The sequence below is a fragment of the Apostichopus japonicus genome, chromosome 7 (genome assembly GCF_037975245.1).
Source record: "Apostichopus japonicus isolate 1M-3 chromosome 7, ASM3797524v1, whole genome shotgun sequence".
Classification (NCBI taxonomy): Eukaryota; Metazoa; Echinodermata; class Holothuroidea; order Aspidochirotida; family Stichopodidae; genus Apostichopus; species Apostichopus japonicus.
In genome coordinates this window covers 15,725,198-15,736,142 of record NC_092567.1, presented here as the reverse complement: position 1 = coordinate 15,736,142, position 10,945 = coordinate 15,725,198, and the positions used below count along the sequence as shown (strand labels likewise).

The window sequence follows — 10,945 nt, the reverse complement described above, 5'->3', positions numbered from 1 at the left end:
ATTTTACATATAATATAGTGTCAAATAACGGTCGTCGTATCATAATAATTTTACGGACAAAGTCTTATAATGCAAGAAAATACTATAGATAACATTTAGACTGTATATTTTACCTTGATTATCTCAGTGCAGTTTTGAAATAACGGTCATTTCCTGGAAACCTTGCTGCCAACAGAAATTTGTTTTTTAACAGATTTTCTTTTAACAGTGTAAGATGTTGTTAATTCCATTTTACGTGAATTTTGATATTTTGAACCATAATCGCAGATTAACACAAAACAATCATCATTTATCTAATTTGCTATCAGATAAGATGCTCCCATTAATACTCAGTGGAACAATATTCTTCATTGCGATCTTAACTGCATTGTGCTGTTTAGTCCGAAGACACTGTAAGTATTTTAGAGAACAGATTATGCAGCTAGTCTATGTTCTTAGCACTCTCTAAAGTAAATTTACATGCTGTATATTCACAAGTTAAAGAGAAAAAAATCCCTAACCTTTTAATAGAATATAAGACGCCGGACGATGTGATCTCTACCAAATGATTTACACTATTCTTAATTCTGTCTGCTTCGTTGAAATTTTATAGGTAACACAAAGAGAGAAACTGAAAGGTATGGTATTTATAAATTGCTTATATATATATATATATCATTGAGTTATTCAATAGACATACGTATTTAAACCCATCGAAGTTACCCTCCTCACTTTTCTTTGTCCTGCCATTAAACATATATCATTTATTGAAATTTGGGTGCTAACCTATAAAAACTCGTAACCCTTTTTCATCCCATGAAAGAGAATATGGATATATGGTAACGAGGAAAGTAAAATTGAAGGACGATGTGGATGATTGAGGGTAAGCTAGTTATAATGTGCCACATATAAACTTAGACTTCTGAAAAGAGGTCAGGACTTACGGAATGGATGATGACATTAAATATGATAGGAGAGGGGCTTTTATTTATATGTATGTCACTACTATAATTTTGGGTTACAATTAGGTGGTCAGGTATGTACGTACAGTCTCTTTGATGAGGCTTACGATACGTCTGAAATACCGTAGGTGAAAAGCGAAACAAATTCATTGAGCGGATTGCAGATTTTACATGCACATGCCAAAATCGCTATTAATGAACTGTAGCATCACAATCTCCTTGAACTTTGAGCAATATATATATAAACAAACATGATGTAACTTATCATATACATGACGATCGTTTTAACTATGATAAGTAATAGGGAGTTCCAAAAGTAAATAATGGTACTTAACACAGAAAAACAATATGCGATTCTTTTGGCGTTTGCACTTACTGCCTTGATGGTTTGTATTACACTGAAATGCTCTCTAATGATATGATGATGTCCACTATCCATGTATCTTCTCTTTCTACTTTCTAAGGCGGAGTCTTGACATGGGAACACAAATGACCAATTCGAAGACTTTGCAAGATACAACTATTTTTGATGGTAATACCTAAATACACATCTACCGATATACATACAAATGTATATATATATATATATATATATTATTTATATATATGCACCTCCTCGCCCCGTAACAATATACAGTGTACGGTTTTCTGTTTTTGACTTCTTAATGATTCTGACTGTATTCTCGGCCAGGAATTCGAAGCGTTCATCTTGTTCAAAACAAAAGAGAAATCGAAAATGCAGTCAGCTACAACATGGACTGAATGCTATCTTTCATTTACTAGGTTCTGTCACAGTTGACCTTGACGTTACTACGGACGCATCACCAACTCTTGTTCGAAAGAGACAAAGCATCATGGCAAACTACAAATTTCCTATTTACTCTGAACCGTGCGTTGATGTTGGCTGTTTGTTTGAATATCGTCGAGGTAACTTTCGAACCAAAGACAGGAAAGAACATACTTGTTTTGCCAAAAGCCTACGGGGTAAGTATCAGCTTGACAAAAGTGTTGATTTGAAAGATAGTTTTAAATTGAAATTGATCAACACAATATCAATCAGCCAGGCGAGATATGTAAACGGACTTTTTTTCGTAGCAGTTTTGCCAAACATTTTAATCAAGAATTGCATGACTACATAGTATGCAAATGATAATTAAAAGGGGTCTTTTTTACAATTCTCGATGTCGAGTAACTACATGCTAAATAACGTCCAAACTATCAAGCGACTTGCACTGCTTTAAATTATTGAGAATGACTAGAAGGAATACCAGATAGAAACGAATCAAACATGGCAATAAGTGTAATGCACTTGTTGCTTGGCTAAACATATTGCTGATTGATATTAAACAAACCGCAGATGCGTAATGAAGTTAGCGTACGAGTGATACATTAATTAATTATGAAAAAGAACTCGGAATTATGACCATATTTATATCTTTTGCAGAGATATGTAGCATAGAGGATGCTCGAAATTTCCAACGCGTTGCAAGAAGTATTAAAAGCCTTCGGATTCATCCTCATATAGTGGAATGTTTATTCATTTCGATTACTGAGTGTAAGTTGTTTTACTTATTCCTTCTCATATCATTCAGAATACCCACATTAGGCTAAAATAATAAATTGCATTAGGCAGCTCGGTGAAATTTAAAGAGTCTATCTTGATGAGCTATATGTTATTCTTTAATCTGCATTTCCCTACATCATTAACTTATGACACCATTATGTTTGCAAGTGAAAATATCGCAGTCTCAGCTAATTGTGACCTTTGATCTTCTGTAATCACATGTTGCATTTTACATTAATTCATGTATTGATAACTTCAGATATCCCACATTGGATTGTGATTCCGAACATTGTGTCATTCGGTAGATTTGTAATAGCCAAAGTGCTGCTTTGTGGTTATATGAGCTATGACCTATGCATGACGTCATAACTCAAATGACGCAGTATAGCAAACGACCAGGCATACACTCAAACCACCAAGTTCGGATTCTATCCTGTTATAAGTTGAATAGTGTCATCTTCTAATCATGTGACCTTTCGTGTTTTACATTAACTAATGCATTGTTAACTTGCAGAGACGGATATTCCATATGAGTTTGAATAACAAAATGGGTAAAACCCATTTCTTATCTATGTAAATACATACAGCACTGATTAACAGCTGAGCACACATTCCAAATGTATAACATTCCATTGATGAGTCATCATGAATACTAGAATATTTGATATCACACATCGTTTGCTGTGCTCCAACAATAGGATTAACGGGCCCGGGTGGTTAGCTTGTCAAAATAGGAATCATCATAACAATATGTCGAGTTATGGATAAAACATATATAATATATATATATAATATAATATAACATATATAATATAATATATCATATATAATATATATATATAATACATATATAATATAAGCAATATTAGTCACCGTGTTGAAGTTAACATCATGAAAGAGACAAACCTTGAAGGCACCAATGTTAATGTTTATTAGTTGAACTGTGGTTCAAGTAAATGACAAAGTTCATATAAAATGCTGTCAATTATTCGCAGAATGCAGACCATTATTGAATTTCGTGAACTACTCAACTTTATTACAGTTCCATATACAATATATTACGAATATCTGGAAAATGGCTCCCTGCAAAATTTCATTCTGGCTCGGTACTCTGAGGTGGAAGAGAAGTTTTCGAGATTTGCAACGAAAGCTGAACAACAATTCGAAGAACTTCTTGGATTCTCGTATGATATTGTGAAAGGAATGGAATTCCTTGTGTCGCAAAAGGTACTTAAAAACATAGGCCTACATAGGTATTTGTTAATAGTTACATAACCAAACAATTGTTGCAATGTATTTGGCGTACTAACCAACGTATTTAGTTACGTAATTTAACAGTTTTATACTGACAGTAATATCCATTGGTGAAATGTATGGCACTCAAATCGTGTGTATAACATCTTTTGGTTGGATCTATTTTTTAATGAAAAACTATGAGTTATACAATTTTGCATCGGACTCTAAGCAATAACAGTTCGGTTGTTTTCTTGTGTATGATGTGAATGATTGCATTGGGTGCGATGAGCACCGTCTAGGTTTAATGTGCATTACAAAGAGGGTATCAGAACATTGAGAAAATTGCTTGTGATGTAATTGTTCTTGTCAAGTTTTGTCATCCAGTGCTATGCTTGAGAAAAGTCCTTCTGACCGGAGACGGGCTCTGCAAACTATACGACATCCGACCGATAGATATGGCGATACCAAAAGTAGAAGAAGAACTAAGAAAGGTAATTATTAGAACTTTTTCGTCTGCCCAAAAAAAACAGTCTGTCACTTGATACTTTAGTTTGATATCCAAAGAGAAACATGAAGTGATTTCTTTTTTCTCTAACTTATATTATTTAGAAGGATGAGTCATTCTAGTCTAAATCATTATGTAAACTTAAATATTCAATATCGGATTTATAGAGTACTGTGTTGCAACTCGGAAGCTGATTTGCCAAGGGTGACAAACGGTTGCTCAAGTAACATTTTCTCAATTATATATCTAAAATTTAAGATGAAGGTGAACAACTACCTTCGAGAAAGCTTATGTATAGATTGTGTACGAGACCGCTACTTGTTCTGCTTTCTTTCTAGAAATATCCACCGCTAGCTTGGTTATCACCGGAAACGCTCTTTTTGAAAGAATATACATCTGCTTGTGACGTTTGGAGTTATGCTGTGTTACTGTGGGAAATTTTCTCATTAGGTTGGCAAGTTTTCATTTCGTCTGTTTCTTTCATGTGGGAGAGTGACGTTCAATCTTTGTAAAATATTTAGAGGGCCATTGGATCTGGAAAACTACTAATGTGAAAGCTACTAAAAGTAAAAGTAAACCAATTCAACATTAGCCATTCCTTTAATTGTTAGCTATACATATTATACAAATCAATAGGCTTAAACCTAATGATATGCTGAAGAAAATGACCACAATGCGCTGACGGAACCGAGCTGAACTTCACTGGTTGTTGGTTTCATTAACACGAAGAACTAAAATATTGAGCATTAACACTGACACTGACGGTAGAGTCAGCGTGATCTGACGATATCACCGATGTTTACCACAAAACAATTAAGAAAACGAAAGCCATTTGGCATTGGTATATGGAAAGAAATATTTGGCTGTCATTCTGCTATTTACCTGGCTAAGCAAATATACAAGCTAACAAGTTGTCACGTATTTATGACGATAATAACTAGGAAATATCTACAAGTTCGGGCATGCCAGACATTAACCTTTTTACGGCACGTTTGAATACTCAACTTAAACGTTTGCCTCATGGAAGCCAAACCCAGAGGCTCTCTACATTGATGCATTGTCATTTAATTGGCATAAGTCAATTACAACAACAAAATGAGAGACTTCAGCAGTACAAAGAAATTTAACAAGTACTGGACTGTCATACAATGGTATTTAACCGAGGATTGAGTTACAGCGCCCTAAACACAGCTAGGTCAGCCTTGTCAGCATTTTACTGCAGCAGGAAGACCATTGGGACTCACCTCCTTATTGGGAGGTTCCTCAAGAGTGCCTTTGAGCTTAGAACCTCAACATCTAATACAAGAGAATATGAGATGCCTCATTAGTTCTTAGCTATTTAAGGTTCATACATCTTTTGACAATTTTTTACCCTCGAAGAAGTATTTTTGAAGTTAGTCATGTTTGTATCGACTCATCGTCTAACCATTCAACTGCTTAATATTACAGACATGAATATTGACGAAATTGAAGTAAAAGTTTACATAAATAACCATTTCAAGCAATATCGGCCAGGTATGAAACCTGTAACAGTGATTCTTTGTGACTATCCTCAGGACAAACCGGTTAGCGTATATAAAGTGCTACTGCATTACCTTACGACAACCAGTCTTCTGAGAAGGGGGGGGGACCAATTCGTTATAAGTTATTCAAAGCCATAAAAGTCTGTTACAAGATACACTTAATCTATGTGGCTGAGATGAGTCATTGAACACTCTGTTATAGATGTCCGGTTCCTTCGAAAACTCACAGTACAAGGGCTGCAGAAGGGTCAGCTGCCAGTGCTACAATAGTACCTCATAAATGTTATTCATCAAGTCGGAGGTTGGCAGTCAGAGGAAACTTTTGCTACTTTCTATAAGAAAGAATTCATACAAGGTCATCAATTCTTTAGTTATGCGATTTTGGGAAAGTCTTAAAAATTCTGTTATGTAACATGTCAAGAGTCAAATTGGTAAGAGTAAGCCCGCATAAAAGGAGTACGGTTATAAAGAAGTTGCATTGCAAAAGTTAAACTTGCTGCAATGAAATAGAAAGATCTTAATATACATTAAGTTGTACCAGGTAGGAACTGAGAAAAACTTGTATTCAGTTCAATGGAAGAAACTTTATGTTGAAGTAAATACAGTTTATAAATGTCATGGACTGTCTTCTTGTCATCTTTTAATGGACACTCTACTCTGAAATATCATTAAGTGAAGTTTGATTAGGGGATGGAACCCTGTAATTAAGCCTAAGTTGAGGTTTGATTGAGAGTATACCAACGCATCACACAAACAGAGGGATTACATGCCCTCCCAGCGTAGTCATATTCTCCCCACAAATCCCGTTGTGGTAATCCTTCCTTGTTGCGTTGCCCATTCACGATCCTTTAAAAACTGAAGAAGGTCAGCAGTGCAATCCCATGTAATCCTTCCGTTCTTGTGATGCATCGATAGAATCCCAATCGAACCTCACCTTATAGGTTCGGTCAATTATAGGAATATAAAGTAGTGAATTAACAAGACTGTGAAAATACTGTGTAACGCTTTGTTTTCAGTATTCATTAAGAGTACTTATTGAATTATATTTTTTTATATTTAATACTGCAGGTAAAGTTCCGCATGCCGGACTTGATAAAATACAGTTAGAAGAGAACATTCGACAATCAAATGTATTAAATCAACCCTCATGTTGCCCTGGATCTATGTAAGTTATTTTTTTCCTTGACATTAAAGACCAATGGTGATTTTTGCAAGCATAATTTATTGAATCTGGAAGATGTAACTAACTCGCCGTAGGTAAACGTTAACAGAAAAATTAACGGTTTTATTTTACATACAGCTACAACATGATGTTGACTTGTTGGAGTATGTCGGCGGCACAGCGATTGACTTTTGGAGACATTGCTTCTCAACTTGTTGGGACTTTAAGTGACATTCAAAAGATGGTAAGTTTATGCATGTTTGAAATGATTTCCAATATTATTACTTGTGCGACACTTTTAATGCTTCAGAAAATGTCTCTATATCCCTGGTTCTTCTTCGCTCAAAAAAAAATACATTTAATTGATATGATTGATTGTTTATTTTAATTTACTATTGTGCCACATTTCAAATCATACTTTTCTCTATATGCAGTATTTATTATCGTTTCCATTTGTTTTGTTTCTCTTTCTAGAATGAAGTCAAAGAAGAATGTCGCCAAATACCCACATACCACGTAATGGAAATGGATGGTTATGTGTAATTGCTCAATGAGTTACGAAACATGCGTATTATGTATTGTAGCCTTCACGGTATTGCTTGACCACAGTTCGCGCAAGTGTGTATAGTTCAGTAGCGAAAAAAAACTCGTGCGATTTGTCATAAAATCTTATAAGGGCTTGCTTGCATTTCTTATTACAATTTTTGAAGCATTTCTATGTTTGGATTTTGTTAAACTTCAATGGTATTGGAAACTCTTTAACGTTCGATTCTTCCCTTTGGAGTGATTTCACAGACTGAGGCAAATATTCTTCAAAAGCTTTATTTCCTGTTATAAACGTCTTGTTGTGTTATCCTTGAAACCTGATGCATATGGATTGTTTGCTTAGCTGTCAGGATACATTGGAATAACAATTTCATCGAAATGCAATATTAATGTAAATATTATTTCCTATGAAAAAAATTGAGTTTCACCATGCAAAGTGCCATGAAATGGGGGTTTCATTAACTTTTTCATATTTTAACATTCAACTTCAGTCACCAAATATCCATTTAATGTAATCGAAAAACCTTTTCTTTTTGTTGTTGTGCCGAGGATTTCAATTCCTCTCCTTGGTATAATCAACGGTAATCTTTAGTATTTTGAGTAGTTATTAGTTCATAACTATTCATTATCGTGTATGTCATGTGATGTGATCAAGAGACCCAAATCGAAGCTTCTGGAATGACCTTTGCTGGTTTTCCCGCCAGTCACGTCCTGAGAGTTGTAAAGTCGAATCAGACCTTAATTGTGTTTCTGATTATTGTTAATTAACCTGAGATGTTTCGCTTCTCGGCCTTTTGGTTAAGATCATGTGTAGTATCTTTTCCCTTTCGAGGGGAATGATGATGCACACCCGACGATGATCACACAGTCACAGTCCCGATGCAAAGGGACTGTGGTTGAGAGCGGATCAGTCGTTCGGTGGTTTGGTTTTCGTGCCCAGGTTCTTTCCTGGGCGACTTTTTCTTAAAAAGCATGTGAGGAACTGAGACAACGGTCTGTGCAATAGACTATGAACTTCAAGCACTTTGATTGATAAAACTCGGGTGCTGAAAAGGGTTTTTTATCTAAAGCTTAAAAGTGGTCATAAACCTGGACAGAAAGCAGTATATTTTAAATCAGTCTACAGCATATTATAGTAATTTTTTATCTCTTGAAACACATCTTATCGTTAAATAGTTTTAATTCTTCTATAGCGTACATAATTTTTACATAATATTATCAACCAGCACCAAGATAACCTGAATACTTTATCGTTGCTTTTCCATTTATAAGGTTGTAGTTGAGTTGACCTTACCTTTTTGCTGTCCTAATAGACACCGTCAACCACATGTTGTTGACTTAAACAACTGGTAACTGTGTATCTTGCAATTACACCGCAAAGTCACAATGTGTATATTATACACAACATAAAGCCCAGGTTTGCAATAGTGCTTCAATGTTTAGCTCAATTACACGTGGTTCGGTGATTGATATAATACAGCATTTAGTAAAACGACATACTTGTTAAGTAACTCATTGATCCGTACAGCCAACCTTCGAGGTGTGAGGGGCAAAGCCAAATTTGTCTCCTAAAGTCTCCTCGAGTCAGGGAGCTCAATTATAATCAACGCTTGTAGTGATATGACTTTTCAAGACACCATTTCTAGATCTACGCCCTTTAAAAGAATTTGAATTTTAGATGTGGGGCGGAATTGGCTTCCGTACGTTCTGGGAAAGGGTATTTGAAGGGGTGTCCTCTCCCCTTTGTAAAACTTTTTTCGGTAAGGAGGTTAAGATGCAAAATGGTGCAATCATTTTCATCCATTTAACTTATCTTTTTGTTCTGAGGACTTTTCAGTGCGTATGTTATAAAATATATAAGCCATTTGGAAGAACTTCTTGAGAGCGGTGTAGGGAAGGTCGATGGCGCTATTTTGATTAGATTCAAGATGAAATTTATTAATAAATTTCAATATTATATATTGATGTCAGTTCATATCAAGTTAATAGGCTTAAACTTCTTAAAATGCCATATGTGTCCAGAAAGAAGATTTTTCTGAGTGATGCCGCACGAATCGGGGGGTTACATTCTGACATTATTTTGAGAACATTAATTTTTGGTCCGAAATGGACAATTTCACTAAATTTGTCAAAAACCAAATTCAAATGTTCTATTGCAAGGCTAATGAGTAAAGCTTTCTGAGAAACAGGTCACACGGCACTATGAAGCAAATAGCACCGCCAGTATCTTGTAATACGTATCTTGTAATATCTTGTAATCTTGTAATACGAGTCAATATGGCGATTGCCCTTGTGACAATGGCCCTTTTATCGTCGTTTCTACTGTATTGTGAAGTGATTGCTTGCATATTGTTGTTTGTTTTTAGTAAAAATGACCTTTTGGGAGGGAAAGCCTCGTTGAGATCGAATTATTCTGTTTATGTGTAGCAGTATTGTACTGAACCTGTTTATGTTCAGGATTAGGCTACAACGCTGCTACTGCTGGATCCAATGATCGATCGCATACCCTAGCTTAAGAATGAATCCATTCATTGTTAATCTGTAATTTCTAAGCGGGACAGAGGTTAAAAGTCTAATCGGGATATTGCGAGTTGAAGTGTTAAGTATCTTCTATATGATCTACCAGTGATTGATTGGTCAGGTTTTTTACTCTGTTATCATTAGTATACGTGTTGTATGTACACAAATTATATTTGGGTTAAAATGAAGAACACTAGACTCAAAAGAGGATTTTTGGAAGAGCTAGTATGATTTATCAAAGAGCATATTTCTTAAAGGCAGTGCATACATATCAGTAGTTTCTCAATCCAGTTGTCATGTAGGTAGCTACATTCGGCCCTGCTGGGACACTATAGGTGGGATAGGCATGTTTGTCTGGCGCTCGGCGCCGAGGTAACCGCACCGAAGTCAGGATTGCCGCTCAGCGCCAAAATTACAGCAACGAATACGATTGGCGCTCGGCGCAAAGGTCAGGACGCCGGATATGGGTTGGCGCTCGGAGCAAGGTCAATGGGCCGAGTCAATAACTGTGAACTTGGAGCCGAGGAATTAGCGCCAAGTCCAGTTAGTCAAGGTTACAACGTCGAGTAATGTACAAACAAAAATTTACAACGTGTAGACAAATATCATGTAGTTTAGAGAGAATGTAAATAGATAGTAAAAACGTACTATATTTTCTTTGTTTGCTTTTTTGGGTTTTCCTGCTGGTTATTCCAGAGAAATCCCCCGTAAAGGTGCCTCTGAATACATTCCCCTTATCCCTTTCATTGACATCCCTTTCTACAACCGAATGGAAGGAGCCAGACAGGTGGAACGCTGGCAGAGGATCCGGAGGTGGCGTTACAATATCATAGGTTATTCTGCCATCCCCGTTTCGTCCTGTGAGTTGGGGGATGCAATTCGCACCACCCCATCTGGCTATTCCAGTGCACATGCAGCATTCCAAGTCAGAGTTTCGATTATGCTGAG

At 36.0% G+C, this 10,945-nt stretch overlaps 1 protein-coding gene across 1 annotated transcript; it reads left to right on the top strand.

Annotated features, from left to right (window-relative positions):
• Positions 1–312: 312 nt before the first annotated feature.
• On the top strand, positions 313–10,586 carry LOC139969460 (fibroblast growth factor receptor 3-like). The gene is made up of 11 exons (XM_071974464.1): positions 313–392; positions 593–617; positions 1,406–1,473; positions 1,725–1,925; positions 2,386–2,496; positions 3,548–3,732; positions 4,113–4,232; positions 4,585–4,696; positions 6,838–6,934; positions 7,070–7,175; positions 7,406–10,586. Exons 1-11 carry the CDS (start codon positions 314–316, stop codon positions 7,472–7,474), a joined length of 1,173 nt encoding a protein of 390 aa, XP_071830565.1. The 5' UTR covers position 313; the 3' UTR covers positions 7,475–10,586.
• Positions 10,587–10,945: the final 359 nt, after the last annotated feature.